This window comes from Pungitius pungitius, chromosome 3 (genome assembly GCF_949316345.1).
Source record: "Pungitius pungitius chromosome 3, fPunPun2.1, whole genome shotgun sequence".
NCBI classification, from domain to species: domain Eukaryota; kingdom Metazoa; phylum Chordata; class Actinopteri; order Perciformes; family Gasterosteidae; genus Pungitius; species Pungitius pungitius.
The window spans coordinates 12638740-12661875 of NC_084902.1; the positions used below are offsets into that span (position 1 = coordinate 12638740).

The window sequence follows — 23136 nt, forward strand, 5'->3', positions numbered from 1 at the left end:
ATTAGCATAAGCACTTTGAGATTTAATTAATACAAGTGTTGGTTAATATGCATACCCTACAACACTATATGCATTGCACTTAAACATTCTTAGATCTGTTAGTAATAGTTTTTTATAATCAAAAATTAAGTGAAGAATAATACCTTGAGTAATGCTGCATATTCTTCTTCTGAAATAACCGTGACCTGAGGCTGTGAATATCTCCACTACGTGCAGTACTCCCTGCCGCCTGTAGGGGCGGAACCCCGGCCCTCTCAACCGAACGTCACCACGTACGTACGGAGGCGGTGAGGGTGTGGACGTCCCCACAGCACTCAATCTGTTGAAGACAACATAACGTTGCTAATAACTTCTAACTGAATTGCTCCCCAACAGGCGTTTGTACCCGGTAAGTTTATCGCCTTGGGAGCACATTTAATCCCATATCGGACTGTTCGACCTACCGACGTATTCTGTTTATTGTAACGTTACACCTCGGTGAAGCCAGCGGCAAATGAGAGAAAGCTGTACGTGCTTCAGGACGGTTGATATTAGCTTGTTAGCAAGCTCTCATTTCGTCAAACAGGGGATGCTAACGTCTATTTTGCGTTAAGCTAATTTAGTTTGATGGAGTGTTTGCACACGGAGGTACCGACCGGAGCGGAAGGGGTGAACTAGCTATTCTTCTGCGTAAAGTGGGTTTGTAGCAGTTCAGCTACTCATCCTGCTGTGAAGGCAGTGGACTCTCTGTGAACTCGTTATGTTTATGCTAACTAACACATGAAGGCAACCTCAACGGATTAGAGGCTTGTTAAATTACTTTCAAATATACTATTTAAATTGTGTTGTAGTCTGCTGTAGATCTGGTTGAAGTTTGATCTAATCTTTTGAATGAGGTAGAATAATTCGACAGTTCAAGCTGACATCTTTTAAAATACATCTATTGTTCGGACCATTTACTACAAAACTCTCAAAAACAGATCCAACTCGGCATGATATAAGAAATAGAAAAGCACGACATCCTCAAAATTGAAAAAATGGAACCAGGAAATGTCTCACTTTTTTACTCTACTTTTTGTTTTTATACATTTCGAAAACATCAGATACATGTTGACAATAGTTGCAGATACACTGTCTGTCAATAAATCATCTTGGCTAACTAATTATTTAAATATGTGCCGATTCAAATATGAATACAGTGCTGTGAAAGAGTAGTTGGGCCCTTCCTGGTTTCTCATTGTTTTGCATATTGGTCACAATTACATGTTTCAGATCATTAAATAACTGTATATATTGGACAAAGATATACAAAATGCAGTTTTTAAAAAATTATTTAATGTATTAAAAGAAGAAAGCTCAAACACCGACCTGACCCCATGTGAATAAGCCATTCACGTTTTGGAAGGTGTGCAGCCCGTTACATCTGGTTTAAAACCAACACAGCATTTCCTAAAAACCATATCACACCAACAGTCCCACGTGTTGCTGGTGTGATGGTCTGGGGCTGCTTTGGCGCTTTAGGACCCGGACCACTTTCCATAATTGACGGAACCATGAGTTCTTCTATCTACCAGAACTTGCTCAAGCAGAAGGTCCGGCCATTAGCTCAACAGTACTTGGGTTCTGCAGCAGGACAATTATCCAAAACCCTCCAGTAGGTCTCACAAGAAGCATAGTTAAGGTTTTGTAGTGCATGCAAGGTGCATTTTTCACACAGAGCCAGGTAGGTTTGAATGTTTTCCCTTAATAAAGAAAATTATCCGTTGATAAATGCATTTTGTATTCACTCAGGTTAGTTTTGTCTAATATTAAAATGTGTTTGTTTGGAGAGGGAAATATGGTGTAAGTGGCCTATTGCAACCGAGTGTTGTGAGTCACCCAGTAGGGCGGATATGATTACTCAACACTAGATTTCTTTCCTTTCTTCTTTTTAGGTTTGCACTACCGGGACAAAAAAGAGAGCGTTTATCATATGACAGAGATCAAACAGATTGATAAATGTTTCAATAGAGCATATCCCCATGTGTGTTTTCAGGGTTGGTGGAGTGCTTCTCAGTTTCTTCAAAGGCGTCCCTCATTGATATTATCCCAGATGAGGGACTGATGCTGGCCAGGATCCTGCTGAACCCCTTGGGTAGCCTCTCTCATCTGTCCCACTTCAGTTCTGCATCTACTCTGACGGGTGTAGCTTAAGGGAAGGAGGATTCACTTGTCAAAATGGATGATATCTTCACGCAGTGCCGGGAAGGAAATGCAGTGGCAGTTCGCTTATGGCTGGACAATACAGAGAATGACCTCAATCAAGGGTGAGGCAAAGTTTTCTTTTGCTTTTAGTTGCAATTACCTTGGTACTTTTTGATGCCATTGTTCCACAATAATTTACTAAACATTTATTTTCTTTTAAACAACACATTTTTACAAGCTGGCTTTAACACAACAACTTGAATTTGTGATGCTAAATAAGATAAATCAGAAGTAATTTAATTAGGAAGTACACTGCATTTTAATCACTTACTTTAAACATGTCACTCTCAAACCCAAATGCCTATGCAGGCTGAGAGCCCGCCTCTCCAGTCTTCAGAGAGATTTTGGCCTGTGATTGAACCCATTTCCCTTTGGGCCCATGTTTATATCCAGAATGCCAGCAGAGTAATTCAAAAGTGTACCCTTGGACAGGAAACGTGCTGTGATTGTGGGGTTGGTCACTCTTTTGGTTGCTGCAATTGAATATAACCCTCACTGAAAGGAACTGAATGAACTGGAAATAACTGCAAATCATACTGAAAGCTGCTGTAGGATTAGACATGGTTGCATTAGAAAATATCTGTTTGGATAGGTACAGATCGGTTGGACCCGAGCTGCTTCTGTATCCTCAGCTTAGGGCTGGGCGGTATGGCTAAATGTACGATTTTGACGATATCCTGATATATAAGGATATAGTAAACACATTTATTAATTGACTCGAAAAGGATGCTGACCAACTGAACAACTGTTCACCTCTTTTTTTTATGTTTTTTTGACCCCACAAATTTGTCAACAGATGTTTACCTTGTAGTTTCTCTCTTGTGCTTTTTACTGTTATAAAGGTTGAGCACATTGACATCTACATTGGTTTCTATAATGAATTTCATATAAGTATCAGAGGCTTAAAAGCTGTTTCATTATTATTATCAAAATATATGTAAAATAGAAATGACTGATAACTCAATAATAATGTGATTTAATAATACAGGAAAACATTGTACTGGTAGTTGTTTCTAAGTATAACAATATGCAAAAGTTTAACAACAGTTAAACAAGTAAGCATCACTAGCAAGACGCCACTTTTATGTATAATCTTTGTGGAGGTTTTTTTCTGGGCGGAATTTGTCTATTTTTTCAATTTTGTCAAGTTATGCCTTTGTTGTATAACAGTGTGAATGCATGTGGTCAGTGTGGATACATGATGTATTCCCAACATGTGACTTGCACATTAGCTGATTGCATGTCAAGTTTCCTTATCTGGGTGATATATCTCTTCCAGTGGGTGGAAATATCGGTTATACTTCCCCTTTCCTGTTCCTACAGAACTTATAGTTTTCCCCCCTCCTACATCTCTGCTATCCAACCACATCTTAGCAGAACAGAACCTCACTGAAATATTTGTCTTGTTCCTCGATGATGGCCTGTTTACACTGATGTAACTCACAGTCATAGTGGAATGCTGAATCTCCTTACAAGGAATAACACCCAGGCCTCGAGGGAGCCGGCTACCACTTTCCAAAACTGTGGGAGAGGGGGGAGGAGGTTACTGTAGTGGGGCAGGACTGGGAGAGTTATGTGTAACGACGACACCCAGGATCTTTGTGTGCATGTTTTGGTGGGGGGGGGGTATAGTGAATTTGCAGAGTGCATCAGCATCTCCTCTTCTACTTATGTTTCCTGTTGTTGTCTCCCAATGGAATTAAAAAGCTGCTATCATTTCCCTCCAACATATCCTCAAGGTTGGAGTCCTGAGTCTGTGACAAAGTTTTAAGCAAATTGGCCAGCAGTTATTATTAGGGCTGTCAAAAGATTGAAAAATTAACAAAGATTAACTAATTAATCTCTAGATCTTCTATATTAATCACAATTAAAAGTTATTCTAGACTAAATCTTAGAAATTAACATGAAATCCCTTTATAGGGTAGATGTTTAGATGGAAGTTGCCTTAAAATATTTTAATCTCTTTGCTATTTGGTGCTTCATGTATGTACAGCTTGCAGTTCTGTGTTGAAAATGAACTGAAGATGCAATGAAGTTAGTTAATTGAATAGGCTGTATCTAAATATGATTTACTTAAATAATAAGATAATAGTGGAAAAATGTATTTTATACATCGCCATTGTCAATCTGTAGATTCCCTGTTTTGTCCCAACATAATTTCTTTGCCATTTTTCGATGTGAAAAAGGTCTAAATGCTCACGTTAAATATCATCAAAATACCTGCTGGTTGAAATTTTCTGGAGATCAACTAATCAATTTATTGTTTCATCTCTAAATGAGTAAGTTTGCTGAAAATGTATCTGCAGCTATTTCAACGATTTTTAGTTTAAGTTGCATGTTCCACCCTCCTAAATGTGCTGACTGCTTTCCTTGTCTTACAACTTCGGGGGGGGGGGGTAGGGGAGACACTGGATTGACTAAAGTATGAGGTTTAGACCAATAGTGCAAATTCATCAAAACAAACATCATCTACATGAATGGAAATACTTAGCATGTTAATCGATAGCGCAAATCAAATGTCGTCTGCCTCTTTAGTGCTATTAATAATGTAAACGTTATGAGGCCCTGTGCTCCATTCTCCAGCTGTTGGTGTGGTTTGGCCTCAGACAAATGAGGTCGACCCTCTTGGTCCTGCAGTGGGTTGTTATGGCTTTGGTGGTTATCTGTATTTAGTGTCCTGTCTAAATGTGCATCTAAAAGAAGTCGTGTGTGATTACCAGTCTAAGCATGAAATTTTCCTTTTTACTCAGCACGTACTTTCATGGAGGTCTTTTTTTACCATTAAGATTGATGCTCCTGCTTTGAGAAGGCGCTAGATTTCCAGTCTGAATATTTATTTTTATGTATAATTGCTTTGTTGGGAGCAACTGGGTACTGTTGCAAGCACACTCGGGTCGAGAGGCGTGTTGCAGCAGGTAAAAATGATCTGAAGAATCTCTGCAAGCCGATTATGAGATTGAGGCCGAGCCAAGTGCCAGGTCTGACAGGCGGCTTTTTGGACTTCATATTGATAGTTGACAGCAACAGATTGCAAACACAAATACCACACTTGAAATGAACCGTAGACCCGTTATATGCTTGTATGTTAATTAATGAGGGAATGACACACATGGAACAGGTAAGAAACCAATTGTCCAATTACTTCTGGTCCCTTTTAAAAAGTGACGGGGGACATATCAAATTAGTTGTAATTCCTACACCGTTCACCAAATTGAATGTAAATACCCTCAAATTAAAGCTGAAAGTCTGCACTTAAAGCACATCTTGATTGTTTCGTTTTAATTTATTGTGGTGAACTAAGGTAAGGAGAGTAGATATGACACACAAGCCGCAAGTCAGTTTTGAGAATCAACTAATGACGTCACTGTTCATTTCTAAGGGCTATAGAATTAGTACTTACCGCATAATTTGTCAATTTCTAGAACATGGAACATTTTTCTGACAAAAGTTATTCTCTGTAGATTTCAATCTTTTCATTTGTGGTCCTGTGAACTCTGTTGTGAGGCTTTTCATACGAGGTGGTGGTGATGTCGGAGCCGATACATCCAGGGTGCAGACAGGGCCTCTTCCTCTGGCTTTAGTCTGCCAAAATGAGCACTGTTGACAGGTGGAAGTGCCTAAAATAAATTTCCACTGAGGGCGGGTTAGCTCGGGAAGACCCTGGCACTTAAGTGCTTTTGGGTTATGGGGATGAAGCTGGCTTAGAGAGAGAAAAATTGATCCTATAAAAAGGGCCGCCAAAAATGAAATGCTCCCACAGGAAGCCGAGGCATGAGCCTCACTCGAGGTGAAAGTGCATTTTTACATGTGGATTGGGTCCCATTTGTCTGTTTGTTGTTGCTAAATAATAAATGGTCAATTAGCAGTTGATGAATGACATTTTAAAAAACACTTTTTCACATTTCTATTAATAATTTCTGTAGATAAGAATACACAAGAAGAAAAACTGATGATGATGATGATGAAATGAAAAGCAATGGATGTTTTGTTTTTTTAATTTAAAATAAAAAAAGGCCTCTCCTTTTATTTCTTTTCAACTGTACATCCAAATGTCACATTGTGATTGAAGGAATTCCCCCAATTCCAAGATTACATTTTTAAAGAAATTTTAAACCAACAGACCAGAACATATTACAGGATATAAGATACCCATTTAAAGATTATATAAACTCTATAGTTATTTGCAATCTGGAAATCTAGATGGAAAAGCCATGCTCATGCTTGTTCCTAAAGAGGAGCAGCATCGACTTCCCAACACAACCTCCTTCTCTAAACAGACTGGGGCTTGAAACAGGAGAAATCCGTCAAGTTGGTCTATGGGACATTTCTCTCTCATAAACCTAGTCTAATTATTTTTTTAGGATTTGTCCTTTGGTATGGGAGGAAATTGCACGGTGAGGCCGTCTGGTGTGACTGCAGCAGGTCCCCCAGAGGCACAGATACATATGTGTTTTGGGACTGAGCGTCTCTGTGGGGCTCTCATGGCTGTTTTGAACAAAGCTCTGCAGGATGTGTGAATACAAGCCAGCGAATTGATGCCGTGAAGTGGGCGGGGGGGTAGAGGGTCAAGACTCCTGCAGATTTATAATACTCCCTCAGTTCTCGGGTCACATTATTATGCTGTCTGCCCACTCATTATTTCTGAGCGAGTGCATAACTTTAGTATCCGTTCCCAGTGCAGTCCAGCTGTTTCGGTGCAACAGAGGGGGAGAGGAGGGATGAAGATGGGGGAGTCGTGGGACTCTGATGAGGGAGGAAAATTAGTATGAGGCAGCGGTGACCACAGCCAGGCAAAGCGGGTTGAGAAAGACTGATGAATGACAGCTGAAGGAAGTCTCACCAGGGCCATATTAGGATGGCAACAAACACTCAGCCTACAACCCCCCCCCACCCCCTCAGCCTCTCACTTAGCTCCTACTCTGTCTGAATCCTTCAGTCTTTATCTCGTCCTCTCTAAGGGGGTCTGCCATCAGTCACTCTGTGATGTCATAGAGGCCACTGTCCTAACATGTGTCGCTGCCCATGTAACCGAGACAAAGACAAATGATGAGCACCAAAAGGTCTATTAGATGTTGTCTGAGTTGCGTTAACATCCTTCTTCTGAAGCAAATGACAAAAGAATTTCTGCATTATGTGCTCTCAAGGCTGCCATAATAATTAGCTGAAATAACTATTATTTTGTCCATCTTAATTGGTATGATGGGGTGGAGACCTAATGTAGAGGAGGATTTAGTGCAGAACTGTTGATCGACGTTTGATAGAAACGCATAATGCAGTTATTTTAGGACTGAGGTGCTCAGTGTATGCTACAGCTCAATAAGTGGATATTTTTCCTGTTGACCACCCAGTTTCCTCTCTGGAATGCAATTTTTGGAAAAGCAATATTATCATTGATGTGCAGTGATACAAGAACAGTTCCAGTTTGACTCCGGATTTGTTTACAGAGAAACATTGTGGATAGCCATGGGGCTGATGTTGCTGGGGTGCTTTTTTTTTTTTTTCTCTCTCTCTCAAATGATACAGACTACATGCAAGACAGGCAGGAAAAGTGGTTACTTCATGCATTACTGATCGTTTTGGCCACACCCGTGCTGAAACGGAACTGCTTTTTTCCCCTTCAGGGATGACCACGGCTTCAGCCCCCTGCACTGGGCGTGCAGGGAGGGCCGCTCCAGCGTGGTGGACATGCTCATCATGAGAGGGGCCCGTATTAACGTCATGAATCGAGGCGACGACACGCCTCTGCACCTGGCCTCCAGCCATGGACATCGCGACATTGTGGCAAAGGTAGGTTTCATGTAAACACTGGGGCAGGAACAAAGTGACGTGGGAACATGTTGCTTCCCGCTTCCTTTGGTGTTCCTCCACTGCAAACAATGAAGATACACATCTACAAATTTCGTTGTTCTTGCATCATAATCCTTTTGTCAGTCTTGAGGGGAAAGTTTCATAATCTGCAAGTATGATTTTTAAACCTGCTTGCAATGTTTGATATTGCAATAAGGTCAGTAATCCTTTATTTACCCAGGGAACGTCATTTTGCCCACTTGCTCAAATACTGTATATTGTAGGACAAATGGACAATGATTCAGCTGCAGGTTGAATATTTGCTCATTTGGCTACATTTTTGGGCTTATTTTTATTTGGAGCTCCATGTGGCTGTGACATTTTTCCAATAGTGTTTGATAGACAGCAGATGTGTTTGCCTAATTACTATTTTGGCTGGACATTCTATTAATATGAATATGAAGACATCTTGGAAGTGCATCATATGCCATAATGTGAGGCCTCTGCTCCAGGGCGTCTGCTTTAGAGTTGCTGCCCGGCATCTTTTGAGTTTAATGTTAGGCATGTCTCAATACCTCTGGTATGTGTTCACGCGCCTCTTCCGTGATGCTTGTTGGCAGTATTAACACTCATCCCTGTTTACAGCCCAAACAAGATCCGACCAGCCTGGTTTTTATTTAATCCTTGTTTCTGCTTCTCCAGTTGATCCAATGCAAAGCAGACACCAATGCAGCGAACGAACACGGCAACGCACCACTGCATTACGCCTGCTTCTGGGGCCAGGACCTTGTGGCGGAGGTTAGTGCTCCCCCTGGTGGTTGCAAAACTGAGACTTTATGTGTAATTCCCAACTAAATGAACTATTAAAGTGACGCTGACATCAATCCATCTTTTTACTCAGGACCTTGTGACCAATGGGGCTCAGGTGAGCATCTGTAACAAATATGGGGAAACTCCCCTGGACAAAGCCAAGCCTCACCTGCGTGAGCTCCTAAAAGGTATCCTGACGTCCCGTCATCACTGTCTTCATTCCAACATCTTCAAATGCATTTTCGGAGGATTTTGTTGTCAATTATCTCATTGCAAGAGCATCCTTCCACCACACAGAACAAGCTGAGAAAATGGGACAGACCTTGGCTAAAATCCCCTTCAAGGATACGTTCTGGAAAGGCACCACCAGAACCCGACCCCGTGAGTCACATGCACACACGGACAAGCTCCGTAGCTGACCAGTTTCCTTCAGTTGGTTCGGTCATGCTGCTAGAAAGGGAAATTGTTTCTTTCTGGCCGGGCAAAAGTTTTGAATGTCCACATGAATAACAGGTCTTTCGTCTGAACTCCATCTTGTGTTTTTAGGCAACGGCACTTTGAACAAACACGCAGGCATTGATTACAAACAGCTCTCTCTACAGGCTAGATTAAACGAGAACCAGTCTGGAGAGGTACTTATGCTCTTATTATTTTATCCTTCTCCCTTTATTGCCAAATGGTCATGTACAGATGCATGTAGTTAATTTTCCCCTTTTCTGATTCTTGTCTGTAGCTGTGGCAAGGGCGCTGGCAGGGGAATGAGGTGGTGGTTAAACTGCTAAAGGTTCGTGACTGGTCCACAAGGAAAAGCAGAGATTTCAATGAGGAACATCCAAAACTCAGGTTATTATTTAATCTTGACTTTTGGTATAGTGTCTATGTTCTGTTGTCACTCACTTGTCTGTTTGCATTGTGTTGAACCAATCTGTATTTATTATTTCTATTTGGGGGTGTTGCATCTCACAAAAGGTGTCTTGTTTATGTCAAATCCTCTGTGGGTTCTGTCTGTCTGTCTCTTTGGCTGTATCCCAGAATATTCTCCCACCCAAATGTCCTACCTATGTTGGGAGCATGTCAGTCTCCTCCCGCCCCTCACCCCATCATCATCACACACTGGATGCCTTATGGCTCCCTCTACAACGTGCTGCATGAAGGCACCAGTGAGTACTACTACTCCAGTAACAAAGTCTTTAGTATTTAGCAGGGATTTGTGATTGATTTCACTTTTGCATTCTTCATTATGTTGCCATCACTTTCTGTACAGTAGCAATTTCACCATCATCCCATTTTGTGGTGAAAGTAAGGGGGGCTGAAACATTTTTATCATTTGTCTTTCATCGTGCTGTTAGACTTTGTGGTGGACCAGACACAGGCGGTGAAGTTTGCGCTGGACATTGCTTGTGGAATGGCCTTCCTACACACGCTAGAGCCCATGATCCCTCGCCACTATCTCAACAGCAAGAGTGTTATGGTAAGAACACGCTGCGTAGCTTTCAGGATCACAAATGTACAAAGCGGCCCATTGGAGATAATGTACTAAATAAACGCTAAGAACTGCAGGAGAAGGGTTTTCTGCTGCACTTAACAGTGACATCTCAATCAGTGTTGCTTGTTTCCACAGATAGATGAAGACATGACAGCCAGGATCAGCATGGCAGATGTTAAGTTCTCCTTTCAGTGTCCTGGCAGGATGTACTCGCCTGCATGGGTTGCCCCCGAGGGTAAGCATCACTCATACAGCACAGATCCTAAGTGACAGCCGAAGCTGCTCGAGTGTGAATGACGGATGTAGGGAACTCTACACTCTCAGAAGTAAATGTAATCTGCAGCTGATTTACCCTCGAGATCCAATGAAATCCAAGATACATGGAAACATAAACTGATAAACAGAATAACCAGAGAACCTCTGTATCAGTGACCCAAGCCACATGAAGCGGTTTTATGTTTACAGAGCAGTGTTTGGATACTTGTTACCATAGAAACAACAATTACTGGGTTGTGAGCCATGAAATATAGAGCACAGAGTGTGTTGCTATTTTTAAGTCATAACTGTTAACATATGGTTACAGTGGAGAAAGTCCATCCCACTTATCTTCAGCTAAGACATCTTTATGTCACATTAGGTAAATTTGAAAACTCAAAGTCAAATTCCTTGTATGTCTGACATATTTTGGTAATAAATGTTTCCTGATAATATTTTAGAGAGCTCATTAATGGCTGCATCCTCAAGGGCAGCTTATGTTTGCAATGATACACACTTTTTCAAAACACCTTTTGTCGCCTGTTTTATAGAGAAATGATTGCTTACTCTTCATTCACCGCACTTAAGAAGCCTCCAGTGGTTAGCGGACACAATTGAGAGTTTACTCACTTTCATTGTATCAGATGGTTTGTTCGGCTGACAGCTATCAGAACCATCAGCACACACAGTTATGTGAGTCATGACTGCTAAGCTGCTGCTCTGTGGCTAGAGACAGTTATTGCGTGCCCCTTTCTTTGGGCGGCGGCGGCGGCGTCATCAACTGTACACTTACAAACTGAATTACGTGTGGTGGATCGGGTCATCCAGCACTTTCTTAGACACAAAGTGTTGCATAGTTTACCACAGGAAATGCAAGATATGAACAGTTTCGATGCAGCACAAATGTGTGTGGCTTGATATGACCCCTCACATATTTTAAATACGGTAATTGAATTATTTCTGTGGTCAGATAATATTATCATTGAAACATATGTAACATTATATTATTTATTTTTTTGTGGAAGGAGGCATTTCCTGTGTTTACTCTGCGTAACCTTCACTTGTTGCCTCTTTTAATTTCCAGCGCTGCAGAAGAAGCCAGAAGAGATCAACCGTCGGTCAGCAGACATGTGGAGCTTTGCTATCCTGCTGTGGGAATTGGTGACAAGAGAAGTGCCGTATGCCGACCTCTCAAACATGGAAATTGGCATGAAGGTTAGCAATGTTAGCTTTTGTTAGTTCGGTTTACCAACTGAGTTACTTGTGCTTACAGGTAAAATAAACGAGCAGTAGCCTTAATGTGTTCAAGAATATCTTCTCCACTGTACCAAACCTCTGTCTGCTCTGACCTGTAGGTTGCCTTGGAGGGTTTAAGGCCCACCATCCCCCCAGGCATTTCGCCCCACATTTGCAAGCTCATGAAGATATGCATGAACGAGGACCCAGCGAAGAGGCCTAAATTCGACATGATTGTGCCAATTCTGGAAAAAATGCAGGACAAGTGAAAGACCTCCTCTGCCCTTTGGTTCTGACCGTTTACTTATGGGGAACTTTTACCCCAAATATCATTTTGATATGGTGGTGTGGTGCTTACCAGTATTGCCTTAAACGCTACTCTACCGCTGCATTCAATGCCACTGTAGCTTCTGAGATGAATTCAGCGGCAGTCACACCTGTTAAGTGTTTAACAGTGTTGTCTTGTTTTTATTATTGTCTTCGTCTTTGTTGCTGATGCTGTTCATTGTGTAAACTGTAATCATGTGAACTGAGTACAATCATCTTCAATCTTCTAGACTGAATAACCTGTGGAGGTCAGCATGACGGTGCATCTGAGGCCTAATATTTCTTAACTGGAGTTGGCTGGCTATTGAAAAAGTCACAATGCAAGGAAACCGCTTCTCTGTAAAACTGAGTGTAACTTGACTAGCATGAAAAATCTCTCAAATGAAGCATTTAAACCACATTTAAGATTAAGACAAAATGTATACAAGTGGTGCCCTGGAGAGTACTTGGTAGTGTACCCTTTACAGCTCAAGTGTGTAGGGATGTGTTGAGACTGAAATTGACCAGCTGACAGTGGTGTTAAACTGGCCATTGAAACTTTATTTGCAGTGCAGCAACAAATGTCAGTGTTGATCAATACGTCAGGATTATTTTCCAAATAATTTGAAAGATATCAGATTTTCTCTTGTTCATAATGGGATTATTCCAATAAACGACTGTAATCTAGATTACCGGTACATTCATTACCATTTTGAAAACTCACTGTATAATTGTCGATCAAATTCTGTCCTTTATAGTCTGCTCTTTAAGTCTGAAAGTGTGTGATAAAATCATGTGTTTTTTATGTTAAATACATTTTTCCCCTTCTAACACTGCAACCCAGAATTTAATTTCTTTGTGGTTATCATAGGTACAGTTATTATTTGTTGTTGTTGTTGAGCATGAGCGCTGCCTTTCCTCCTGTTTGTAGGAAGCAGCTGTGAGCAGCTGCTTCCTACAGAGACATTGAGGGGTTGAGTTAGCATCCTAAAAACTCACTCGCTTCGATTGTTGTCGTCCTCTGAAAAACCTAAATGACTTTATGTATTTGCTGGCTTGTTTCTTCTACCTGCATCTACTCCGTGCCTCCACCAGCTTGCTTGTTTGTGCCGAATCACAGGTTAAAGCCAAAATCAAGAATCACTTCTACAAATGTATCTATTTATATATAAGTATATTAAAAAGGAATCATATGGGCAACTTCAATTTGTGAATCTATCGTTGAAATTGTGTGTTTTTGGGGTTACTATGAATAATTATTTTATATGTGAAACATTGGAATGGAATAACACTATTAATTACTTAGCTAATTTCGGTCTTACTGAATGTCCTAAAGTAAATTTCAAATAACATGTATTTTTTTGAAAATACAGCTAATCCAAATAAATATTTTAAAATGTAGGTAAAGTTATACTGGTTATACCGCTTTAATATAAACCCAACATTAAGCAGTTAAAATTTTTGAAGAGCAGTGAAAAAGTTTTTAAGTCTACCAAAGACTGAACATTTTAGAACATGTTATTTCAGTTGTATTTTCTTGCCGTAATATTTAAACATGTGGATCTTCCATCTCTTACTTTCTTTTTAAGGGAGTTTGTTACTTTTGAAAGTCATAATTCCAGACTGTTTATTTTTCATAATTTTCCTTTTATGATGTTCTAAAAATTATATTTTGATTGAATATATATATATAATATGTGATATATATATATATATATATATCACTTACTGAAATTCCTTCCTTAAAAAAGGGTCAATAGATTAAAAACAATATGAGGATAAATAATTGGACAAAGCTTTATTAGTCTAATGTTTGTCTTTATTAAGGACATTATTCGGCTGCCAGGTTCTGAAAAATGTCTTACTTTCTAATAAGCTATTATTCTAGATGCGTAATTCTCATTTTGATAGAGTTGTTAAATAAGCATCCCTTATTTTGGACATTGTAATATGCCATTAGCTAGTTAGTAAGCCATTGATAAACTACATCAAACTTCAAGTAAGTAAATGTAAATAATAAAGGGTCTTTTTATAGATTCATGAAGCCTTGAGGTTTAAGTGTAAATTATTTAGAATGAGTTCGGGTCAAGGGGCCCAGCAGCTATTCTGAGGGTCAGAGGTCAAATTATGTATTGGAGTCTTGAGATGATTTCAACAGCTGAGACAACCATGCCTGAAACACAGTGTTTCCTAAGATAACCATAAAAACAAATATCTTTTTGATTTATGGATCATATTACAGAGAGTTATACGCAGCACCGGATCAATATGTCGGAAAACGGTTGGGAAAAGTCCACTTGAATTCATGAAGTTCGTCTGCTGCTTTATGTCTGAATCGCAGCAGTGAGCTCTGTTCGTGACGTGGATCGGTGACGCAGGTTCGCCCTCCATCACCAGTCAAGCCCACTAACAGAAAACACCATCTACAAGTCAGTCCTCACGATTTATGGAAATATGTAGTTAGCTGGCACCGTTCAGTATATTTCGATATCAGGAGATTTAGTGGAGCTGGTAAGTAAACATTCTTGAGTTATGCGTAATAAAGCTCTTTTCTTTGATTTCTCTGTTTGTGGACGTCAGCTAGCTGTGGTGCTAACAGTAGCTTAGCCAAGATGACTACGGTGGTGATGGCGGGTGGATACCGTTATTTACAGCTGCGGCCCTGATTTATTAATATTGGTGCATGTCAGTACGCAGACTGCTTATTGAACTAATAAGTAATATGCAGTAGACTAAGTCTAAAATGGTGCAGCGAGCTCTTGATTGCCTCAAGATTTAGCTCAATACGGAATAGAAAAGGTCGTGTTGGCAAATGGAAGGTGAATCTGTTGAAGTACGCTTCATATTAGTCGGATGAATCCAACGTTAAAAGTAATCACTGAAATGGCGAACCCGGAATCGTCGAACAAGAAACGTACTTCTGTCTCAAGATTGTATTGTGGCTAGCTAGTTGTTTTAGCTTACGGCCAATTTAACTCACGTAGGTTTAGCTATTTTAAGGATAGTGGAATGATTTACTATTAGGATTGTTTCAGTAGCCAGCATCCACTGTACTTATGTCTGGACGTTGACAATAATAGCTGTCATATGCTCACAGTTCCATCACTACGCTGCTAGCTAGCATGCTAACGGTAATGCTAACATAGCTCAATCTCTTTCTCCACCAGGGCCTTTACATGGAAAGTTAACATGGGTGGCCATGATGATGAAGATATGCCATATGTTGTAAACAAACAAAAACAAGACGAAGAGCTCAAGAACAAGCTTAATGACAGCACTCTGTGGTGTGACCAGGAGTCCACTGGCAACAATGCCAAGTGGGTCAAAGAAGGCCGGAACCAGCTGCGGAAAGTAGCCGAGAACCAACAGGACCAGGACCACAATTGCAACATTAGTCAGAATGGGAACAAGGATGACTTCCCGCACCAGAACACCACTCAGGAAGAACAACAGGGAAACGAGGAGCAGACCAAGTCTCCCAAGATAGCAATGACCCCTGGTCTAAGTCAGGAGGAGTCCAAGAACACCCTTTATCAGCCGATACTCATCGATACTCTGGAGTCTACAGAAGAGAAAGAGAGAGAACAAGATGTGAAGGAGAAGGACAAGACATCAGAGGAAGATGAAGAGACATCAGGTGACCTCCGAGGCGAGGCGGTGACCGAAGAACCAGCCAGCGTGGAGACTCAGAGAGAGAGCAATGTTGTTGGGAGAAATGCCTGCCTCCTGTTCTCCAACGTCAACGGGACACCAAATGATGAGGAGCCCAGCTGGCCGCCACTGTCTCAGGACAACCCAGCCGACAGCTCTCCAAATGGCAACAAAGGTAAATGGAGACCATGGTTGGGCCACAATACAATACAGTATTTGGCGATAAAGAAAAGTTGGGCCTCACGTCATAGAGGATAAGATGCACCGAAACAACATACCATTCCAGATGGAGACCTGTTGGAAGCTTTGATAGATCTGGTCATTAAAGCCGATTACACACTGAGCACCAAGAAGTAGCATTTCCAGATTGGCTAAAGGTGTAACAATGGGTTTCAATAAATGACTGCTCTGGGTATTGGTTGTTCTCGGATGATGAGTTTGTAAAGAAGATTACGTTGTTATGTTTAAACAATGTGCTTTTCCTGTGTTTCTCCTTTGCTGCGTGCCCTTCAGAGTCCTTTTGGGATTCTAGTGCCTTTGAGACCGACACGGACCTGCCTTCAGGATGGATGAGGGTTCGAGATACATCCGGCACATACTACTGGCACATCCCCACAGGCACCACCCAGTGGGAGCCTCCGTCACCGCTGGGTAAAGTAGGCGACTCCATGATGTCCTCGACTATGTCCCTGGAGACTACGCCCTGCGAGGAGACTGAGGTGAGGTCTCGTGCACATTCCCTCAGATGGAGGCAAATACCATGTGAGTTTGTAGACACTAAAATGCTCTGTTAAATTTGCCAGGAATCTTGGGCTCACCTTTCCAGCACAGATGAAGGAGTCGGTGAAGGGGAACTGTGGAATGTAAGTTGTGGCAAGAATTACATTTATTGTACTTGGGGCTGGGCGGTATAGCATTTCAACAGGTATGCCAGTATCGGGTTTCCTTATGGTATGAATTTTTCACCTGCTGAAGTAACAATGGCCGTTGCGCTCCAGCAGGCAGCAGAATCTATTTTTTACACCCTTCTTCGATGAGCTCCTAGTGGTTGGAGCTACTTGTCTTGCGTGTAAAATGATTGAGTCATAGTTATAACAATTAATGACGCTCTCTAACAAGCTGAAACATACCAAATTTGTAACACTAATAATTGTACATTTATTAAATTACCCTCAATGAATTGTGATTACATGAAGAAAAATATTGTGATAAACTGGAATACCGTCAGAATCTTTAAAAATACCGCGATGAGCCGCTGGCCCCACCCCCCAGCCAAATACATAAAAGATGGTTTGCTAAAGTGAAAGGGTCCATGGTTTACTTTTTTTCTCTCGTCCGTCTCTTCAGGAGGAGGCTGAGGTTTCATCTGATCAAAGTCTTAAGGAGTTTGAAGGGGCAACTCTTCGCTATGCATCCATAAACCTGAAGTACGTGCAGTGAAAGCTTTTTGATTCATAATTTGTGTATCATCCACTTGTTTTATGCTTTCTTTCTCTTACGTATCCTCTCTCTCTCTCTCTCTCTCTCTCTCTGATTGTAGCTACAATTGCTCCCAGTCTGAGGAAGAGGAGAAGCTTGCTCCGCTCTGCACAGATTTAGAAACTAAGGTAGTTCAGTGTTGAAAGAGTTTTAAGTAACACCGTAAAGACGATCCCACACACCACTAACTTCCACCCCGTCCCACCTTAATTGTTCTGCACCTTCCCAGTACTGTCCTGCATTGCGCTAACGGCCTGCACATTTGTGTTGTCAGTGTTTTGCAGTGCGTTCCCTGGGCTGGGTAGAGATGTCTGAGGAGGACATGGTGCCCGGCAAGAGCAGTGTTGCTGTCAACAACTGCATCAGGCAGCTTTCGTATCACAAACACAACCTTCATGACACTGCCGGTATCTGGGGAGAGGTGAGGGGATTTAACTGAGTGCACAAACAACCAACAATTTCTGTAATATCCAGTTTGAGGTGGATACATTTTAAAAGATACAAGTTTATGTACTATATTTTGTTATTGTATGGTGTCTAGACATGATAACATCATTTTTGGTGGTTGATGCAACAATCATTCCTCATGCAGAGGTATCTTGATGGCAGCTGGCATTAGTCTGATAGTGGAAATGGTTTTAAGGCGTGTGTGTGTTGTGACAGGGGAAGGATATGCTGATGGTCCTGGAGAATGACAACATGAACTTGATCGACCCACTGGGTCAGACTCTGCTTCACGCTCAGCCTATTGGCAGCATCCGTGTTTGGGGCGTCGGCAGAGACAACGGCAGGTCAGTGGCCACAGAACAACGTCATTTATTTATCAAACTCATTTGTTTGGGAGAACCCACACTTCAAATCAAGGCTTCTTTTGGCTAGTTCTATTTTATATCAGAGTTGAAATTTTTAGTTTTAGTTGGTGCTTAGTGAAAATACGTTAGTTTGCTTAAATTAGAAAAAAAAGTCAAATTAAACAAGAGTATTCTGTCCTTATCTTCTTTCATATCATTCCTGTTCAAGATGATGTACCTCCTCCTGTACTCAAAATGCATACTTGCTCAGATAAAGGCTTTCCATTCCTAATCTGAAATGACAATCGCATTGTACTCTAGTACATATTCACTGTTGTGTTACATACTGCTGCCCTCTGCTGGCTGGTTTAGAGCATTGCAAACAAAGACAAACCAGACTGTTTCTGCCTTGTCTCGCTGCACACTAACAATGGTGTTTATCTTTCATGCTGCTCTTTCCATCGTGAACAGGGAAAGGTACACATTAACGATTACTATCTTCTAAAACTATGAAAATATTACACCTAATGTCGTATTAATGATTCAATATGTAAATGTCTCCTTATCCAATTTGGATTGCACCTGCAGGGACTTTGCTTATGTGGCTCGAGACAACCTGACTCAAGTTCTGAAGTGTCATGTTTTCCGCTGCGACTCACCTGCCAAGAACATAGCCACCAGCCTACACGAGATGTGCTCAAAGGTCGGTAGCTGTTGGATTTCTTTTGTTTCATATAGAATTCAGTACAATCTCTTGCTTCATAATAAACCATGTGTTGAAGTTCCCAAATGCTGAATGATCTACTTAATACTTATTTTTGACTTGAAGATAATGATGGAGAGAAAGGCGAGCAGGCCGGGGTTGAGCAGACTCTGCTCTGACCCGAATAACCCTGTGGTCATCCCAATTGAAGGTACTGCAAAATACCTTTGGGGCTTATTGCATCTTGACTAGCGTTATAATTCTGAGTGGACTGGGATTAATTAATTCTCTCCTTTCTTTACAGAGTTTCCTGCTCCAAAAAATGAACTCTTCCACCGCTTTACCGTCTATTATCTCGGTTGTGAGGCTGTGGCTAAGCCAGTTGGTAAGAAAACCTTAAATACATAATGGCTTGTGTTTATTATTTCAGCTGGCTGTGCATTGAAGTCATTCACATTTATTTAGACTGGTTTGTCTCCTGATCACCACTATTACTTTGGCAGAGTTACCATAGTGTATAATGTGCTTTGTGTATTTCATTTGTACACATTTCTCAGGTATGGATATAATCAACGACACGCTCGCAGCAGCAGTTAACGGCACAGTTAAAACTGACTGGACTCCTGTGTCAGTGAATATTGCACCAGCCACCCTCACAATACTTTCAAAGCAGGTAACAGACCGCCAAGTGAAGATGAATGACACAAATGCCAACATAAAGGAGATTCATTATGGCCTTTTATAGTGATGTGAGCCGTATGTTCCCATTTTAAATTGTGTGGAGACAACATGCTGTCTTTTACGTTTTGCCACTCTTGTTTTTTTTTATTCACAAATATAAATGTCACAAAATAAGTACATTTTTTAAAAATTGGTGTTTAACAGCATTCTTTTCATTGAGTTGAAAAATTGTGAAATACTTTTTTAATTTTTGAAAAGGTCTCCGGATGACATGAAGCATTACATATACCACCTTAGGCGTTAAAAGTAAACTTTGTGAATTGGTTTGCTGTCATGTCTCCTCATCCCCGCAGAGCGAGGAGGTGCTGTCAGAGTGCCGGGTGCGTTTCCTGTCTTTCATGGGGGTGGGAAAAGACGTCCACACTTTTGCCTTCATCATGGCGGAGGGTCCCCAGGATTACACCTGTCACATGTTTTGGTGCGAACCCAACGCAGCCAGTCTGAGTGAAGCTGTCCAGGCGGCGTGCATGGTGAGCTACAGACAAACGCATGAGATCAGATGCAAAGACCACCTCATTGTGTCACCAAGTTGAAAGCTGGTGTGCACCATTCAATCGGTTTGTGTCTTCTTCTTCTTCTCACAGCTCCGTTACCAGAAATGTCTGGACGCACGTCCACCCGGCCTGGCCTCCTGCCTGCCCACTCCTCCGGCTGACTCCGTGGCTCGACGGGTCAAGAAGGGGGTGCAGAGTCTGCTGGGCAGCTTTAAGAGCTACAGGTCAGGCCCTCAATCCCCTTGAGTTGGTCCACACGAGGTCCATCACCACAGACCCGTCTCCATGTCACTCCTCCGCCTCATCTTTCTGCCACAGTTCCGCCTTACGACCGTTTTGCTTGTCTAGTCGTTAGTCTGGTGTGTGGAATAGTTTGTGAGGAAAAATAGATTGCATTTATTTCCTATTTTGGCTTTTGCTTTATACACCAATTGTAAACTCCAATCTCCAAACAGATGAAACCCTGGCATCCATTTGTTTTCTTTGCTGGGATTCTTTCTGTGAGTCTTAACTATTTTTGTGTTTTAACAAACAATGCTATGAATGTTGGACATGGATGTAATATATATATTTACATGCAAACGCTAGAATTTGCTTGAAAAAGAGGTTTGCTAGATTCTCTCTGAGAAATGCGTCCCCTTCTACGTTCAAACAAGGTACCGCAACACTTGTCAGTTGTCAGTGGGTGGGAAATATCCTAATGTTGATTATCTAAAACATCATTGCACCTCTCTTCACCAGCCATAGGTTTTAACTGGAGCGGCGGCGCAGTGGTAGTGCCCCGTGGTTAAACGTCCCATGCCGCCCCCAACGATGTATTTTAGTCTTCCAAAGAGCTGTAAGGTCATCTGTCACGTAGTGAGCCACCACTGATTTGGGTGTAGTGTGTCTCATACATTCTGCATGAACATTTGCAAGTTCAGTGCTAGTGTGCAATAATCGGGTGTTCCTGTACGGTGTGGTGAGGCCATGGCTGCCTCCTGATTTCATTCGTTCACTTTAATGCGAGAGTCTGGCTGGATTTGGATGCAAGGCTGACGGAACAAGAGAGCCATGTTGAACATCATTAACTTGTGATTTTCACACAGCCACGTATCACCCACAACTACTGAATAGTACTGTAGAGACTCCCCACAAGCTGCATGTTTTGATAGCTTAGAGTTCTTGCTGCACGCAGCAGTGTAGTGCTTAAGACCCATCAACGTATCCTGTAAATTGCGTCTCTGTTTCTCTGTGTGTAGAGCAGCCTGGAGTTGATGTGTTGTTTCGTGTTTCATAGGCATGTCACTCTAGTTGGTGTCAGTGTTTATCATAATCTAGCAGTAGAAAGTTAGCCGTCCTGCGAGTTCCTTCAGACTGAAAAGATGAGAGCAGGTTAATGTTTGTATTTACAGTTTGTGTATTTGGGAAACCTTGAGATGATTTCTCCAGTGGTTTACATTTTTACTTCTTTCCTTGGCCACCTTCTGACATGTGTGCGCTTTGGCAAATCTACACTTAATGTATTTTTTTTATGGTTTCCACACATTACAATGATATAAGATGTTAGTTGGTTAGATTTCATTTTGTTTTTATAAAGAAAACACTAATAGCCAAGTTGTCTGTCAGTGATAAATACTGTATGTAGCACAATAGTAATAGTCACCTCTAAGGTTAAAGATGCAGTTTGTAAGATTTCATGGGAATGTTGATCTCTGCGGGGTGTTTGTTTGGCCTTGTTTAGACACTGGTAGCTACTTACTAGATATCCTCAGCTCGCCGACTGATTCCACTACATGAGAGATTAAAACATTAAGACAAACCCACAACATTCAGCAAAACTCCCTACAAAAATTGTGAAATGAATGTATAAACATGCATAAGAAATACAACATTGGGTTTAAATGCGTCGATGAAACAGTGGTTTCATAATAGATAACTCTGTGTCCACTATATCATGCTGTTAGAAAGTGTCTCAGTGCTGCGTAATGATACATATTTGGTCTTAAAGCCATTTTTAGCTAATCTTGATTCATTTACCTGAACTGTTCAAAACCTTTACATTTCCTGGATGTTTCTTTTTTTTCAAAAAAAAATTGATATTACTATATATATTTATTCAAAGACGTTTTCTGAAAAGAAGTAGCCATGGAAGATATATTCCCTGTTTGAATCATGGATTTGAATTAATCCCACATTTAGAGGCGGATTCCGAGCGATAAAGCCGTCTGTGCGCTGAATAAACAATACGCTGCTTTGTGCTGACTGGCTCCCATTATCAGATGTTTTTAACATTTTAGAAGTTATCACTAACACTCTTACCAACTGCTTCTTTATATGTGTATGGTATATATAACACTAATGAAAGTACGTCTACATTGACTCAAATTACTGCCATGTCATGTGTCACTTGGAATTTGGTTGCTGTTTCAGAGTGAGCTGTAAAACCAGATTAAAGAACATTAGCAGATTAATTTATTTCTGTTCATGTAAATTAGGTGAATAAAATGTATGTATATAAAAGTCACTGCACAATAAACGTGAACATATCATACCTGTGTGTGGTTTTTGGTTTTCCTGAAGCCGAGCGGAGCAGACCTGGATCACAGAGCCCTAAGATGTCTCCTTCAGTTTCTGGTTGTGAAAGCATACTTTTTTTAAAACTTTTATTAATGGATTTATCCATCATTCCGAGCTTTTCCATTAAAATGTAAAAGAAGCCACACAGCAGCTGTCTGGCTCTTTAGTTTATGCATTAAACCTGCTGACACTCGTTTCACTGTGTGTATTGACAGACCTGCCTTGCGGAGAATAATATAAAAAGAAGCAATGTTCCAATCATATCGGCACTGCTGCCCCCACCTGGTGAGTTCAAAAGGATGGGAGGGGCTGGTTTTTGTTTCCCTAAGAGATGGCTTTTGGAGATGAAAGGCGCACATCAAGTGGAATCCACGGCGGCGGCAGACTGGTTATAATTTGCTTCGCCATTTCGAGACAAATATCAGCACGGTCCTGCCAGCGGGATCCTGCAGGATTGGGGGGGTGGGGGGGGGATCAAGGCTCAGTTAGCAATCGCTTTCTTTTGAAGAAAGTGACTAGGACCTCTGTGCTTTTACTTATTGAATTAGATGAAACATCCGAATCCACTGCCATGGTCTGTCCCTTTTGCATCATTCGTGTTAAACATACCAGCGG

General features: G+C 41.2%; 2 protein-coding genes across 2 annotated transcripts; both read left to right on the forward strand.

Annotated features, from left to right (window-relative positions):
• The first annotated feature begins 236 nt into the window (after window positions 1-236).
• LOC119217678 (integrin-linked protein kinase) lies at window positions 237-13350 on the forward strand. Its single transcript, XM_037471516.2, has 13 exons — window positions 237-388; window positions 2015-2285; window positions 7845-8010; window positions 8713-8808; window positions 8912-9008; window positions 9118-9201; window positions 9367-9452; window positions 9554-9663; window positions 9853-9980; window positions 10170-10291; window positions 10442-10541; window positions 11646-11776; window positions 11917-13350. Exons 2-13 carry the CDS (start codon window positions 2197-2199, stop codon window positions 12064-12066), a joined length of 1359 nt encoding a protein of 452 aa, XP_037327413.1. The 5' UTR covers window positions 237-388; window positions 2015-2196; the 3' UTR covers window positions 12067-13350.
• A 1107-nt stretch (window positions 13351-14457) lies between these two features.
• On the forward strand, window positions 14458-22495 carry apbb1 (amyloid beta (A4) precursor protein-binding, family B, member 1 (Fe65)). The gene is made up of 14 exons (XM_037462716.2): window positions 14458-14614; window positions 15271-15929; window positions 16268-16473; window positions 16558-16617; window positions 17102-17181; window positions 17295-17361; window positions 17508-17654; window positions 17897-18024; window positions 18613-18727; window positions 18854-18938; window positions 19032-19112; window positions 19285-19400; window positions 19762-19938; window positions 20053-22495. Exons 2-14 carry the CDS (start codon window positions 15293-15295, stop codon window positions 20206-20208), a joined length of 2055 nt encoding a protein of 684 aa, XP_037318613.2. The 5' UTR covers window positions 14458-14614; window positions 15271-15292; the 3' UTR covers window positions 20209-22495.
• The last annotated feature ends 641 nt before the right edge of the window (window positions 22496-23136 follow it).